Consider the following 16,052-nt stretch of genomic DNA (forward strand, 5'->3'; position numbering starts at 1 on the left):
AGATATGGCACAGCCTGATGAGTGCATAAACAACCAAGCTGTTCTGTAATGACACCTTCATGGGTCATTTGGAGCTTCATTTTCATTCTTTACAGCTTATTCGTTTCTATCGTCTTTACCCAATGGTCTGCTTGGTCTTGTTTGTTGAATATCTAGCAACAGAAACACCAGGAGCCACAAGTGGTCCAGACTTTTTTTTCCCATCACAGTGTGGATCCTGCTCTGAATCCTAAACTGTGATGAGGATAATTAGCACAAACAATGTTATAGCTGAAGAAATGGCATTTGAGCGATACCACATATAAAGTCAAAGGAGGTGGAGGGGCTCTCCATCTTTCACCAACCCCCATAAAATATAGAAGAATACAGTTTTCTTTCATGATTAATTGATTAAGCTTAGAGTTAGAAACACACTGTTTTTAGTTTTTGTTTCACCAGTTTGGTTGATTAATATTAGCTTGGTAGAAAACACAATGACCCACTTTTCTGGTTGATTCAAGGCCTTTTTTCACTCTTGGTTTAGGTAGTTTGTTTTGGCAGTGTGTTTTGATAAATAAGAATTTGGGAGAGAGGTTTAGTATTGTGAGACTTTAAAAAAAAATTAACTTGCATTTAAAATGCTTACAGTTCTTTTAAACAATTGATTTAGGTGCTCTAACATAATTTGGGAGCTTGCCTGAGATTTGGAACCAGAACCTACTACAAATCCAGTTCTTGCTGATGGATGTGGCATATTTTTTGCATCAGGCATTACCAAAGTTTTTACAGTTCACCCTGAGAGAGGCATGAAAGGTGACATTAAACGCTACATGTATAAAGGCTAATTTACACCTGGATGTAGATGTAAAACTGTCTGTGAAGCTGGATTTAAGAAATAAGTACTTAAAGCTTTAAAAACATTTTTAGCGCCATCTTCTGTCAGTACAACAGTCAATCTTAATAATCCCCACCCACCCACACACACAATGCTGTAATTACTGAATAAACAAAACAAAACACACAATTTCCAGAGTCCTCTAAAATGCTTCGGGGCCTCATACAGCAGCAGACAAGATATATTCCTTTTGGAACAAAGAGAAACTATTTATGGTCAATTGTGCTGTGATAGATGTTAAAAATGGATGGGTGCTAATTAGTGAGAACCTTTAGTCTTTAGTACATCAGACTGTGCCTATATACTAATAAGAAGCTACTCCTTCACAACAAAATATCAGAAAACAATGGTGCATTGATCATAGAATATTAACAAACGCACGTGTATTTGACCAAAAGTGACTGTACACAGACTCCCCTATTGTTCTTGGACTATCATCAAAGTCACACAGTAGGTTTGAGCCAAACACAAAGCTTGTCCCCACCAAAGATCAAAGCGCGGTCGAGGCTTTCATGCGGCCCACTGCATTGTGTTCATCATGAGCCACTTTGCCTTTTGTTCATTCATGTAAATGGAGATGATGAAAGAGGTGGTGTTGCTGCAGACGAGCCAATCTGAGTCGTGCTCTGAGAGACCAGCAGAGCACTCTGGCTTCTCCTCTGAAATCCCCTGTAAGCTCCTACAGTATATCTTCGTGGCTCACTGAAATATTAATCGGGCCTGGAGCAAAAGCGGCAAAGCCACAAAAATCACATATACAGAAGCACATGTGAATGAATGAGCACACATTTACGGACACACACACACACACACATTGTTCAGGCCACAGGACTTGTATAATTCAGTGGCTCAGTGCTTTTGATATCTACTGACTGCATGGCTCACTGTGGAATATTGAGCCTCAGACATAACTTCCTCCCCAGAGACAATAGAGGAAACTGCAGAGCTCTTCTACCCTACTGCTGTTCACTGAACACAAAGCATACACACTTGAAAATGGTCCTCCTATATTTCACGCCACAGAATCAGTGTGTATTGCTTGTGTGTGCAATACACCATCTGGCATTACTGTTTTATGTTCTGAACAGTAATTAATTCAGTCACCCCAAAGGAGGCTCTGTGCAGTAACAAATAGAGATGTCAATAACCAGTCATGTAGGGATGACAAGCACAGACAAGAGTTCAGATTTGTGGTAAGCAATATTCCAATTTTGCTTGCAGCGGTTGCAGTTTCTGGACTTATGCTTTCCAAGACATGATTGAATTCGAATGTATTTTGTGGCATTTAAAGGTCAGTGCTTCTCATCGTATGTAAAAAATACTTATCTAAAAACATCCGAGATGGAACCACTTTAAGTTTTAAGCATTCTATATTGTCAAAATTCTCAGTTCACTTTTTAATTTGATTTGTTGTTGTTTTTTCCCTTCTTTTTCCTGCGTCTGATTGCACTGTAGACAAAGAGAGAACAAACTGCTGTACAGGGAAGTGAAAATGATGCAAAGTGCCAAAAAGAAGATGCCAGGACTTGTCAGTTTTAATGTCCTTAGCCATGCTGAGGCCAGCTTACTACGTCTGAGCTCTGTCGCTGCATGTGTCAGCTCATTCCAATCCAGTGTTTGTCATAAAGACAGCAGCACTCACAGATCCTGGCACTGTTTATGCACAGCCTAGTTTCCCACAAAGTTGGGAATGGAAAGAAAATCTCTACACTTACACACACCCACAATTGTACTTTGTACATTGCAGTGGGTAAATGTTCGTGTTTCTCTATGACAGCGGGATTACACACCTGATCAGGCCCACACTGCACCAGAAAGATCACTGCACAATGAAAAAAGGCAACAATAACAATATCAGTAACAATAAAAACACCTCTACACAGTCTTTTTTTCTTTTGATTTCTTCTTATATGCGCACCAGTCAGGATTAACCACAACAACTAATGATGCAGATCTCCATTAGTTTTCCTCTGCTAGTGCTGAAGCCCACTGGCTCCCAAGGGAAAGTGGATGGTGCTCGCTCAAAGGTGGATGAATCACTGGGGAAATTTGGGTACAGTTCTGACTTTCTTTAGCGCGCACACCCAAGCCGTTTGGGCAAATATAAGGGAGGAATTATATAACTACAACCGGAAACCGCAGAGACAACTGATATTTTAAGGGAATTAGCCACCAGGCATAACCTGAAATAAACATAACTATTTTTCTAAGGAGGACACAAGCACCAGCAGCAAACAGAAACTTCTCTGGGAACATCGAAAACGACACTTTCAAAGTAGTCTTGTAAGGTATCACGTTGCATAACATCTTCGGGGTCGTGTCGTGTCCACCCGCCGTACCAGCAGGACAAACACGCCGCATGAACTCTTAATGCCAGCGCCTCTTTAACCTAACGTGTCACCTGAACGCACCGCGACAATAACCGGATTACAATTTGGCTTCCCACAAAATGTCGAAATTCCCATCAAGTCGCTCTCTTTGCAGGTCTAATGAGTCATGACATTAACTGAGCCTAAGGTTGTTCCTCCCACGCCCCTCCAGCCCACTCCTCTCTTTATTTAAGGCGCTCCTCTGCTGCAACACTCAGAGCAGCAGGCGCACAGTCAGCGCAGCTCTCTCCTGCCGCCGCGGAGGGACGAGAGCTCCAGCTTTGTCACGTTTTCCCGGATTTACCCGTCAGCTCGTCACGATGAGACTTGTTCCAGTCGTGCTGGCGGTTACGGCTCTGTTGACAGGTAGGTGAAAGAGTTATGCCTTTCTTTTTATTCTGTTTTTTCACCCCCTTTTTTGTTGAGTGCTGTGCAATAAGTTTCTTCAGGACCATGGACAGAGACGCCATCGATTCCTCAGATTCGCTACAAGCAAACTATTCGCTTATCAACCTATATGTTTAACACAGATACATTTTTTTTAATTATTCCAATGCAGGAAATCTTGCGCTTCCAGTTGGTAAAGAAGAGCAGAGAGAGGATGTGGTATGTTTTTCGATTCGTTGCTTTTTAATCAAAGCATTTTCTGTGCAAAGATCTATATTGTTATTTAGCTCATTTGATTTTTCCAGGTAACACGATGTTTGGTTGAAGTTCTGTCCAAAGCTCTCTCCAAACCGGACTCTCAGGTCGATCAGCAATGCAAAGACATCATCCAAGCAGGTCTGTGGCACAAATGATCGGTTGGATAATTCCAGGATTGTTATTATTATTATTTTTTTTAACCTTCAGACGGGTAAAACAGCACTCAGAGCGCAAGTGAGAAGCTCAAAGCTTTGAGCAGGTATAAAATCAGGCAGCATTACATTAAAAATGATCATAGTTTTCACATGACTTCTCTAAAAAAAAGTAGTGCTGATTTCCTCAGATCATTATTCTTTTGATCTAAAGGTTAAAATTCCTCTACAAATCCATCATAACTTGCACCTGTGTGGATTGTTTATAATATTTCTTTTGCTCTGTCACAGGTATTATACATGCCCCGTTGGACAAGAAGAGTGGGGATGGCTCAGTAACTCATGAAGAGATAGTCAAAGTTCACGCAGAGCCAGTGGCAAAGGCAGCAGATGTGAAAGACATCGAGGAACTCCTGAAGTCTGTGGAAGAAAAAAGAGAAAACCCAGAAGATGAGCGCAGCCAAGAATCCTGGAGTCTGGGTGATGAGAAGGACAAGAGACATGAGAACGATGTGGAAGAAGAACGGGAGAAGAGGAGCAGCTGGAGGCCTGGAAGATTCCACCAAAGAAGGCACAAACGAGGAGAGGAAGAAGAGGATGGCGAGCGCAGCCAAGAGAGTTGGGGAGTAGATGAAAAGAGGTCAGACGATGAGGAAGAGGAAGATGAAGACAGAGAGAAGAGGAACTGGAGGCCTGGAAGATACCACCAAAGAAAACACAAACGAGATGAGGAACCTCTAGGAGAAAACGAGGTAGATGAGGACCGTAGCCAAGAGCACTGGGAAGCAGACAAAAGGCACGGGGATGAGAATGAGGAGGAGAGATACAAACGCATTTGGAAACCTACACATCGCTATCATCACAAGAAAACACCCCACAAACGCAGCAATGAGCCATCAGAGGGCGAGGAAGATGGAGAACGTAGCCAGGAGTACTGGGATTTTGATGCCGGAAGAGATAAGAGGAACTGGAGACCTGGCAGGTACCACCAGAGGAGACACAAACGAGATGAAGAGCTGTCAGAAGAAGCCAAAGAGGAGCCAGAAGAAGAACGCAGTCAGGAAGACTGGGATTTTGACACTGGAAGGGAGAAGAGAGAATGGCGGCCTGGCAGGTACCACCAGAGGAGACACAAACGAGATGAGGAGCTGTCAGATGAAGTTAGGGACGAACCGGATGATGAACGCAGCCAAGAAGACTGGGATTTTGACACTGGAAGAGAGAGGAGGAACTGGAGGCCTGGCAGGTACCACCAGAGGAGACACAAACGAGATGAGGAGCTGTCAGATGAAACTAGGGACGAACCGGATGATGAACGCAGCCAAGAAGACTGGGATTTTGACACTGGAAGAGAGAGGAGGAACTGGAGGCCCGGCAGGTACCACCAGAGGAGACACAAACGGGATGAAGAGCTGTCAGATGAAGCTAGGGATGAACCGGATGAAGAACGCAGCCAAGAATACTGGGATTTTGATAGTGGAAAAGAGAAGAGAAACTGGAGACCCGGCAGGTACCACCAAAAGAAACACAAACGAGATGAGGAGCTCACAGAAGAAGACGCGGAGGCGGCAAAGGACAGAGACGCAGCTTTGAGGTACTTCAAATATTTTTTTCACATCAAACGACTTCTACTGTTAAGTGTCGCAGGTTCATTGCCTGCAATCTGGAGCACAAAATACTGCAGATTACTGTAAGAACAGAGAATAAAAGCCAAATCTCACAAATGAAACATGTGCTGCCATAAAAAACGAATAAATAAGAAGAAGTTGGTAAAAATCTAACCATTTTTCAGATATCTTGCTGAGAAGCGCAATCCCTGGATTTACCGAGGCTTCTACCACCCAGCCTGGTTTAAAAGGGATTCAGAAGAACACACTGCAACCTCAAACAAGGTAAGCATGAGGTTGTGACAATACAGCGTTTGACTGAAGATAATCAAATGCATATGACTGCTCTGTGTGCTACATCAAAGAGCGCTTAGTTTTGACATTTTTCAACAGAATGTTACTTCACCCAGTCTGAAGTCACTGTATATTTTTGTAGACACATAATGTGTTTTTTTTCCCCTTTTTGTCTGTTCAGATGGATGAACTGACCAAGTTGCTGAGCTATAAGATAAACCAGCTGGCTAACCACTCTCCTCAAGAGGAGGCAATGAGGAGCTCACAGCAGAGAGCACTTACACCACAGGAGGTACAAAAAAAAACAAAAAACAACAACTATAAAAGGCTGCATTCACAAGTGCAAAAAAAAAGTGTTTTATGCCACTGATGAAGACTGAAAATTAGTCTTGGAATCACGTCTGTCACTTATACTGATGATCAGAAGGGTTCAGACAACAAACAGGTAATTTAATATTACAAAAAGTCAGTTCATCCAAAAAACGCAAACTGATAAAAAAAACCACACTGCACTCTGCAGCTGTTTCTGTAAACTATTTGCACCACATTTAGCTGACCTAGTAAAACCACGGAGCGCATCACACACCTCCACCGCACCGCTTCACGAGGAGAAAAAGCAGCTCGTCTCATTAGGGACATCTCTAGCCTGCACCGTGATCCTGGGATTTATCCTTCAAAAAGCTCAACGCATCTGTGCAAATGCACATCAAGAACCGCCCCTTGTGAGCATGTCCTCAAAACATTAAGGAGAATCTAACCAGTGCATTCATGAGCAGCGACTCGTCTGGCTTGCTTTGAATCTGCGTGCTGACTTCCTCACAGCGCTTCTTTCTTTTTTTTTTGCTCTCCCTGCACCAGCGTTTTATGAGTGCTGCAGTAATCACAGTAAGAACCACATGACTGCAGCTTCTCAGAGCAAACAAAGTTATAATATACCCATTAAAAAAAAAGAACTAGAGCCTACAGAGACCTCCCTGTCTTTGAAGCAGAAAAACAAATTAGGGAGGCGATGGCATAATGATTTATTAGTTCTTCAGCAATGCAACTACAAGCATGACGAGGGACTAGTTAACCTAAATGACCAATTACAATATTTTATTTGAAGCAGGCACAGGGTGGCGGGGGAAATAGAAGGAAATGTATGATCATTCAGTCCTGATTTCTATTCCAAATGTGATGCTGTTCCAGCAGGAAATGTTGGTAATGTGTTAATCTGTGTTTTTCAGGAGAAAGAGCTACAGAACCTGGCAGCGATGGATATGGAGTTGCAGAAAATTGCAGCCAAGTTGCATGAAAACACTGCATAACTGAAAAACAAAAAAAAAAAGTTGCAATTTTACTGTATGTCTCCCAGTTTAGTGTGCTTGCAGTGTTAAAATGAAGAAAAAAAACAACAACCCTGGAGCCTTGCCAAAGCATTTTAGCTGAGTTTTCGTTTTTGTGATATTTTGATGTTATCAAATCAAACAGCATGGGAATGGCTTGGATGTTTATATTCAGAGAAATGTAAAAACAATATATACATATATGAGATCATAATTACTTAAATGTGTTCTGCAGAGTTTGTTCTGACTGCACTCAATAAACAGTTATTCTGGGACCAAACCAACATCTCTCCTTTATTTATTGAAGAAAAAACGTGGTCACACATTTGGTTCTTTTAGTACTGCTTTTTAATGTGCAGGTAGAAATGTAGCCCGCAGTAAAGCTGCATCAGCAACTGTTTCATAAAACAAATGGCAATTTCTGCAAGAATAACAAAATAAAATAAAAGCAAGTTATAACGTAGAATCTGGAAAGCATAAAAAAAAACAAAAACTTTTACTTGTCTCAGGACAAAAACAACCAAAGCTGTTACTCTCGACACACAAACTATAAACTGGCTAACAATTTACTCCTCATCTCCACTGATGTGAGCACACCCGGCAGGAAAAAGTGTTCTGATGAATACAAACCAGACACTCGGTCTCCCCTTACTACTGATGGTGTCAAATCAGTTCAACAGCACAGGAGGAAAAAAAATCCCTACAGGCCTCTGGGAATGTGCCCTTAAAAAGATTTGATGCTTCTGTATTTGTTTATCCCTCCGTGTCTTCCAGTTTCTGTCTCTTTGGCGCTGGTTCTTCAGCTTGCTTAGAGCCTGCAGGTTTCGAGTGGTCCGTGGCAACGGTCGTCCCTGAGAGGAGGTAGCCCCCGCCCCCGCTCATTAGTAGCAGAGGATGTGTCCTGTCAGGCAACACCTAGGGACCAAACAGAGTCTCAGTCAGGAGACATTAACTCTGCAAGAATGGTTAGAGGGTGAATAACACTTTGGTCCTGAGAGTCTGCAAACATGCATTTATCTAGTTGCTGCTGCTTAGTATCCAATTCTGTAAGAAGCAATACGAATGAAAAGGAATGCAAAATAAAGAAAAACAAAAGTAGGGAGTCTAATAATTTATCAAGAGCAGTGGCAATTAATGTAATGTAGTGATGCTCCCAAATGTAGAAGGATTTTATAAGTTAGTCCAAAGTAAAGTGTTTAGAAATAAAAGAAGCTTCAACAGGGATAATCAGCAACATCCCCGTGTTCTAATTAATTCAATGCTTGCAGTTTCTAAGCGGAGAATTAGATTCTTTTCTGGATTGTGTCATTACACATTGTGAATACTTATGGTTAAGCAATAGATCCTGGTGGGACAACAACCAATGAATTGAAAGATAATAATCCACAATTATTAATTTGGGCAAATATATTGGGCCACACCTCTTCATCTTTGAATAAAGGTGTCCCATGTCCACATGTGTATAAAAATCAAGCACCTAGCCATGCAGTCTGCATTTACAGACATTTGTGAAAGATCGGGTCCATCTACACAGTGTTTCAAAAGGTCTCAACGTTTATACATCGCTGCTATCATCAATTTGAGCACGACACTGTAACAGGATGTTATCGCAGCAAAAAGTTTGGGAAATTTATTTCTTGTTCGGCTGTAAGTGTGAAAATATTTACAAACCAAAGCAATTCAGCCACAAAGTGGAAGTCCATGTAACATTACAGACTGCTTAGGCAGACAGTGTTAAAAAAGCCTGGAGTTCCAAACCTCCTCTGACATAAACATCAGCACAAAACTGTGTGCTGGGAGCTCCAGGGCATGGATTTCCATAACCGAGCAAATGAGCTTCACATCACCAAGCACAATACCAGCGGAGAGGTATAAAGATGCCAACACTGGACTCTGGAGCAGTGTTCTGTACAGTGACAAATCACACTTTGCTATCTGGTGGTCTGATGGGTGGGTTTGGGCTCCCTGCCTGTCTGTTTTGTTAAATTTGTAAAGTGTGGTAGAATAATAATAATGCCATGGGGTTGTTTTCCTGGATTGGCCTGCCCCTCTTTGTTCCAGTAAAGGAAAAGCTGGAATGACCCTTTTCTGTTGCAGCATGATTGTGCCCCAGTGCAGAAAGCAAAGTCCATAAAGGTACGGCTGGATGAGATTAGTGTGGAAAACTTCAATGGCCTGCGTAGAAGCCTGAACTCAAGCTCACTAAACACCTTTAACGTGATCTAGTATGAAAACTATGGGTCAGGCCCTCACGTTGAACATCAATATCTGAGCTCACAAATCTTCTGGATGAGAGGGCAGCAGTTCCCACAGACACACTCCCAAATCTTCTTTAAACTCGGTTTTTATTGTTACCATCTACTTTTTTAGTACCTGCTCAGTTGGGGGTCCAAGCGGTATGAGTCAATGGGAAAGTGTAATGTCAACTCTGTATGCCACAGACTATCCAGTCAGCGGCAGCACTTAATTAGTCATGAGAGCAATTCCTTCACAAAAATCAAAATAATAACAAAAAAAAGTAGCAGTTGAGTCGAGTTGAGCAGAGCCGATGCTAATGGAAAAGAGGTAATTGTCTAGTTAACCTAAACAGTGATAAAGCAGTTAGCTGTGCTGATTTGAGTAATTATTCCCTGTTGCTTGTTGACTATGAGCCACCTTCATTATACTTTGATTATAGAATAGCTTCAAATGCAAAAAAAACAGAAAGCACACACAGTGCAGAGTCCAAATATTTACCTGGTAATGTCTCAGCCAGGTGTCTGTGAGTCTGAGGTTGACTGTGCCGCCACATTCCTTGAGTTTCTTGAAGCACTCTATGAGAGGCTGCGGAAATCAACATAGAAAATATGACAGATTGCTCTTTCTAGCAACATGGGCATGAAGGAAGTTAATAAGTTCAAGCAACCTCTTGGCGGTGATAATGCCCATTGCATTCATGTGGTATGGCAGCCCCCCCCATTGGATGTCTAACCAATACAAGCCTGACTACAGTGGCAACTAATGAGAGATCTCACTTATTAGCTTTGTTCCGTACGGGACATGGAAGATCTTACCTCTATATACTGGGAATAAACTACAAAAGGCCTGGAGGGTGAGAGGAATTTGAGCAGGCCCAAAAGGACGGGACAGGGGTGAAACCGGCTCGATATAACCAGCCTGCAGGTGAAGAAGAGAGAGATGATTAGGCAAACAAGCCTAGTATGAAATACACTGTCAGCTGTACAGGAAATGCGTAGGTAGGCAATACAGCAATTCAGTAACTAATGCTGCATGCAAGACATTAACGCAAGACTCAAGGATTTATTACCTTCCTGTAGTAGACATTCGTACTATATTTCAGAAAGCTGAACGAGACAGCGAGTCAAAAAGGGTGATTTAGGACAATGTGATTATCATAAAGCAGCAGTGATTTAGAGGGGAATCAATAGGGAAACAAGCTCAACACTTGTATTCCAGTCTCAGATGTCACCTTGATAACAATTTATCCATCAGTCACAAAACAACTATAAGGCGTTCTTCACTTTATATGAGAGGAAGCTGCTGAGCAATCAATTTACTTACCCCGTAAAGGGCAATGTACAATAGTCAATATGTGTGTGCTCAGAAGAAACAAATAATTTCTAATGACTTTTATGGAGATAGTTAATGACACTATAATCATCCATAAATTTCTCATCCCTGTGATCTACTGTAATTGCTTCTTTTTTTTTTCTTTTCTTTTTTTTTTAAATGACCTGGTTGAATATGGAGTAATTTTTAAAAAGGCAGAGCCGGAGCGGAGAGAGGTGGATGTTAGAAAGAGCGGGATGAGAGACAGAAATGTCGATGTAGGAATAAAATCAGACACCAACCCGTCGGCATTCCTTCCTTTCAGCAGGGCGGCGGTAGCTGCCAGCTTCCTCTGCTTCTCCTCTAGTCTCAGCTTTTTCACTTGAGCCTGTAGAAAACAAACAAACCCTGAGGTCAGGAAACCATATGATAGTATGTGTACTGTTGAGAGTCATCAATGATGTGTCAGCATCATTGATGACTGTATCCAGTTGTTTAGTGATGATATATTACCCGTCCAATAATACTATTTATGCTGCCTTTTAACTTTGGCCCTGTCAACAAATGCTACTGTCATCCTTGTTCGTTTGTTTTTTTAAATAGTTTTAAGACTTCATGTGTTTTTACATCCATTGTTTTTTGGTTATGGTCTGAATTAGTAGATGAGTATTTAGACATGTAGTTTTTTTTGTGTGTTTTAGTTTCTTTTCACTTAGCTAATCCTCCAAGTGAACCAAAGGTGCCACCACAAACCACATGAGAACGAGACAATAACATGGAAAATTCATCCCTCATACTTTTATGTATTAATACACATCTATGTTATGTATTAATAGTACAGCCGAGAATGCAATCCATACATGGCTACAGAAACGACTCAATCTTGCAGTGTGCCCTTGCGAGTTGGGTCGGATCACGTTGTCACCATAAAGAAACTGCTCTGGAATTAGTTTGGAACTGAGACCACCTCCTCCAAAGGGTCTCCGTATGATTGCTTTAGTCTGCACACGAGCATGATTACAGTGTCCACATCTGTACTGATTAACTGCACCAAAGAGGAATACTGTCCAGCCAACAGAATTTTTATTATGCAACTTACGCAACCAAGCATGCAGTGCCATAATATTGTGCTGTGGATGGAAACTCTAACTGTCATCTAACTTAACTTCACCAACCTTCAAAAACCTTACCGGCACTTATTTACTCATGTTCCTTTTTTGAGTCCAAAGTGACAGGAGGCTGGTATATTTTTGTTTTTTAGGACATGAATCATCTTTAGATGTCGAGTACCTCACTAGCTTAATGATAACTACTGCTAAATCTGCACACCCATACATATCTTCTTTGCCATGAAAACATGGAAGCCACATTTGACTGTCTGTGCAACTTCTATGAAGTCAGAGTAGCAACTTCATAGCAGCATAAAGAATTGGGAGTATTTACTCTAAATGGTGCATCTGTGTTTGCTTCCTTTTATGACGTGAGACTAGCAGGCTAGCTCCTGTTCCTGATGACAACAAAACTAAGAGGATTGAGGGGGAAAAAGGAAAATGCATGAACGCTGGACACACCTTGGCTTCTTTGAGTTTATCCTTCTCCGTTTTCTCCACGTCCTGACCAGCATCATCACCAGTGTTGGTCACCATGCTCTCCTCCTCTGGAGTGCCTTGCTCTTCTGCCTCAGGCTGGTTTTGCTTCTTCTCTGCAGCCAAGTTCAACTGCTTTTCATGAGTATTCTCTGAAATGATAAATCTTTGTCAGCGTAACATTGAACACCATAAAGTATGATTCAGTCTCTTGAAACATACTTTACGGGTCAAGTTAGATTTAGGTTATTGTTTTACTTTCTGAACTACTGAATTAAACGTTTTCTGTATGCTCACGTGAACAAATGAAGATCAAACGGAAGAGAGAAGCTATACTTCTACATCTGAAACTAAAGGGGTGTAACTATCTTGAAAAGACTGTTAAAAAAAAAAAAAAAGGCGAGTTTTACCAGCAGTGGGGTCTTTGGCACTGGTGTCCAGAGTTCCTGCCAAGAGAGCGTTGACGTGGCAGATGGGAAACTCATGCAGCGTGTCGTGAAAATGCGCAGGAAAGCCAAAATTCTCCACTCCCGCCCGCACTGGCCCACCCCCTGGGTACATTTGGATCACTGATCCGTAGCCTGGATGAGGAGGAAGCAAAGAGTATTTATTCAAAAGATCAAGGAAAAGATGTGTGCAAGAAGAACAAAACAAACAAGAAAAAAACCTTAATAACTGCACAGAGAAGAAGAAACTTGCCTCCCATTCTTTCCATGATGGATCCCAGTACAAGCCCAGCACAAGTCTCAAACACCAACACCTTACTGCCAGCGTGGATGTTCGCCAGAGTTAGCATCTGGGCAAGTGTGTCATACCGCAGGTGGCTGCGGCACATGGAAATATTTGTTTCATGTAGACATCTTACAGCTATTTAAAGAAAACACACTTACTGATAATTCATGTGCTGACTCACCAGATCTTCCCTGGTTCGCGGCCGTGGTACATCATAGCCAGGATGCGACAGGACGGTTTTAGAATCATCACCGTATTTTCATACCTGCAAAAGACGGGAACAACCGATAACACTAATTAAAACACAGCTCGTTAAATAACAGTCCAGAACAGGCTGTGGCTGTATCATCATAAGTGACTCACTTTTTCTTCTTCTTCTTGATGTATTTAACCTGGGAATACTCAGTCTTATCTCCGAAAGTGGCGTGGTTATCTACGAGCTTCTTAATGATGTCCTGTGATGACCAAACACACATACAGTCGCTCGTCTCACTTTATGTTGGAATACAGCAATTTAATTAAATCCTAAAAACACAATGTTCCCACGAAAAGACAAAAACACAATGTGTTCTGTCTCTTTATTTTCCTACAACTTTGCTATCATGTATGCGGGACTCAACGCCAAGCCTGTTGGTTCCCATTTAAGATGTGCAACCACTAAAATCTATTTTAAATAAATATGTCATATGTTTAACTGCTTGTTTACACAAGTCTCTAAAGCAGTAACTCATTTAGATGTGTACTGTGCTAAAGTCTTATGCCACCCCCTATTTCTTTACATTGTGCTAGGAAAATGGGGGAAAAGGTGCAGCACTTTATTGAAAAATCTTCAAGCATACATGAAAATACTATATATATAAATCAGAAATCGACAATTCTAATGACCAGCCTCAACTCTCTTAGGCAGCTTTCTTGCAATGTCTTTAAGTAGTCTTCAGGAACAGTTCTCCAGGCTTCTTGAAGGACATTCAAAGCTTTTCTTTGGACCTTGACTGCCCTTTGTCCCCTTGTCTGTCATGATGATCCCACACCAACAAAGTTGAGGTGCAGGCCATGACTGATAGTCTTCCATTCTTTGCATTTCTATCCAGGTTACTTCACTGGCACTATGTTTGGGATCCTTATCAAAATGAAGCTGCTGCAAATCAGATGTTTTCCAGGTGGTAATAGATGGTGGATCAATATCTGATAGTAATTTTCTGTGTTCCTAATTCCATCAGTTTTGCCAAGATCCTCAACACTACTGGCTGAAATGCAGTCCCAAACCATGACAGAGCCTCCACTGTTTTTTACAGATGGCCATAAACACTCCGTGCTGTACCACTCACCTGATCTATTCTGTTCTTATTTAGGAATATCAGGATTCATCGTTCCATGAGACTTATCGCCATGGATTCTCAGTGCAGTTCTTCTGTAATTTGGCATTCACAAATTAGAAGTGGACTTGTGAGATTTCGTTAAGGAAGTATTTCCTTCTGTAAAAATAGCTGCTGTTCCACTGAGATCATTTCTGATGAGGCTTCAGTAAACAGTGAAAGGATCAGCTGAATGGCCAAATGAATCTCTCAGGTCCCGTGTCATGACGTTACAGGATTTGTTCCCATTTCTTTATGACATGACTTTCACATAATGTTCATTGGCTTTAGATAGTTTTTCAGGTCTGCCTAGCTCTTAAGGCATCCCCTTGTTGGTGCAAAAGTACTATTATCAGTATTAACCGAGTTACCTTCTGTATTTTTCATATATTCAATTAAAGTCATCAATTAGAGATACTGGTCAACATTGGTTTTCCATCCAATTTGCAATGAAAAAAAAAGTATTTTTTTACCATCACTCTGTAAGATAACAACTATAGGCAGTACTCTGACACATTTAAATGTGAAATTGTAAAGTTTCACATGTACCTGACCCTTCAGACCTTTCTCTTTAAGAGCCTCAATGTCATCCCTGGTCAGCTTCTGTGATTTGCCATCGTCAACAATGTTTCTGTTGTCTGTACCTGCCTCCACTGCATCTGGGAGGCACAAACAAGCACACAAAGACACTACTGTAAGTAAAAGGTTATAGGCGGTAGAAAGTCTATGACATATTTATTTGGGTATAGAAGGTGGTCGTCACAAGTCCAAATGCAACTGGTAGCATAAAAGAGTCAGTTGTATATCTGAAAATATGAAAAAGACTTAAGATTTAACAGCAGGTTACACACCAAGGGGGCTTGCAGTGTCCTTGAGCTCATGTGGCTTTAGATTTCCTCCAGACAAAATTTCAAATGTGGTGCTGTACAGCTGTCCCACTGCATTATCGAGGAAGATCCACTGCTTCTCAAAAATCACCTTTCTAAGAGAGACAGAAAGAGCAGTTTGTTAGTATAATCTGCATAATACATCTCACTGCACACATGCTTTGATCTGAAAATAACAAATGAACACAAAAGCATCTTATGTGAGCTAATCCTCAGTCTGTGCTTCTCGTAAAAATATTATGATCAGCACAAATTCAGTGAAGTATTTAAGGTGGTTAAAATGCTTCTATTTTCCTTTAAAGCTGTCAACTTACTTCCTCGGCTGAATCTGCACAGCTTTGAAGATTTCCCCTCGTTTCAACACAACGTAGTCACCCTCTTTAATTCTGTACTGATTATCATCGTCTCCGTTGTCCGCCATAACGAAGCTCATAAACGAGCTAACTAGCTCAGCTGAACGATAAATGTTTTTCTCAGCTAATGATTCGGGGTCTTCGCTGTCAAGGCACAGTTCAAAAAGGCACTACACTACCCTGCATAAATAGCAAAATATCCCAAATTAATATTTCCACGTGTTAGCTTTCACTTCTCTAGCTTCTCAGGACGGCTAAACGAAAGCAGAGTGCTGCTGGTGCCATGCTTCGACTTACTTGCCTGTGATTGGCTGGTTAGACATC

General features: G+C 41.4%; 2 protein-coding genes across 2 annotated transcripts; one reads left to right on the forward strand and one right to left on the reverse strand.

The window, feature by feature from the left end:
- The first annotated feature begins 3,325 nt into the window (after positions 1-3,325).
- chgb (chromogranin B) lies at positions 3,326-7,546 on the forward strand. The gene is made up of 7 exons (XM_085246568.1): positions 3,326-3,609; positions 3,803-3,849; positions 3,936-4,026; positions 4,332-5,634; positions 5,833-5,932; positions 6,123-6,233; positions 7,168-7,546. Exons 1-7 carry the CDS (start codon positions 3,564-3,566, stop codon positions 7,246-7,248), a joined length of 1,779 nt encoding a protein of 592 aa, XP_085102694.1. The 5' UTR covers positions 3,326-3,563; the 3' UTR covers positions 7,249-7,546.
- Positions 7,547-7,591: 45 nt separating this feature from the next.
- trmt6 (tRNA methyltransferase 6 non-catalytic subunit) lies at positions 7,592-16,052 on the reverse strand. The gene is made up of 12 exons (XM_085246569.1): positions 15,690-16,052; positions 15,340-15,470; positions 15,038-15,147; positions 13,497-13,588; positions 13,315-13,398; positions 13,101-13,225; positions 12,812-12,982; positions 12,387-12,553; positions 11,118-11,203; positions 10,320-10,422; positions 10,003-10,089; positions 7,592-8,181 (listed from the first exon to the last, which is right to left on the reverse strand). Exons 1-12 carry the CDS (start codon positions 15,806-15,808, stop codon positions 8,020-8,022), a joined length of 1,437 nt encoding a protein of 478 aa, XP_085102695.1. The 5' UTR covers positions 15,809-16,052; the 3' UTR covers positions 7,592-8,019.

This window comes from Mchenga conophoros, linkage group LG15 (genome assembly GCF_057382185.1).
Source record: "Mchenga conophoros isolate Kocher_MC1m ecotype Shallow Benthic linkage group LG15, M_conophoros_male_GT1.1, whole genome shotgun sequence".
Classification (NCBI taxonomy): domain Eukaryota; kingdom Metazoa; phylum Chordata; class Actinopteri; order Cichliformes; family Cichlidae; genus Mchenga; species Mchenga conophoros.

Excerpts from the sequence above, each read along its gene's own strand:
- chgb (XM_085246568.1), top strand. The coding sequence starts at position 3,564 with ATGAGACTTGTTCCAGTCGTGCTGGCGGTTACGGCTCTGTTGACAG. Across the intron at positions 3,610-3,802 it reads GGTTACGGCTCTGTTGACAG|GAAATCTTGCGCTTCCAGTT; the intron begins GTAGGTGAAAGA and ends ATTCCAATGCAG. Across the intron at positions 5,635-5,832 it reads GACAGAGACGCAGCTTTGAG|ATATCTTGCTGAGAAGCGCA; the intron begins GTACTTCAAATA and ends ACCATTTTTCAG.
- trmt6 (XM_085246569.1), bottom strand. The coding sequence starts at position 15,808 with ATGAGCTTCGTTATGGCGGACAACGGAGACGATGATAATCAGTACAGA. Across the intron at positions 13,399-13,496 it reads ATCAAGAAGAAGAAGAAAAA|GTATGAAAATACGGTGATGA; the intron begins GTGAGTCACTTA and ends CGTCTTTTGCAG. Across the intron at positions 12,983-13,100 it reads CATCATGGAAAGAATGGGAG|GCTACGGATCAGTGATCCAA; the intron begins GCAAGTTTCTTC and ends CTCCTCATCCAG.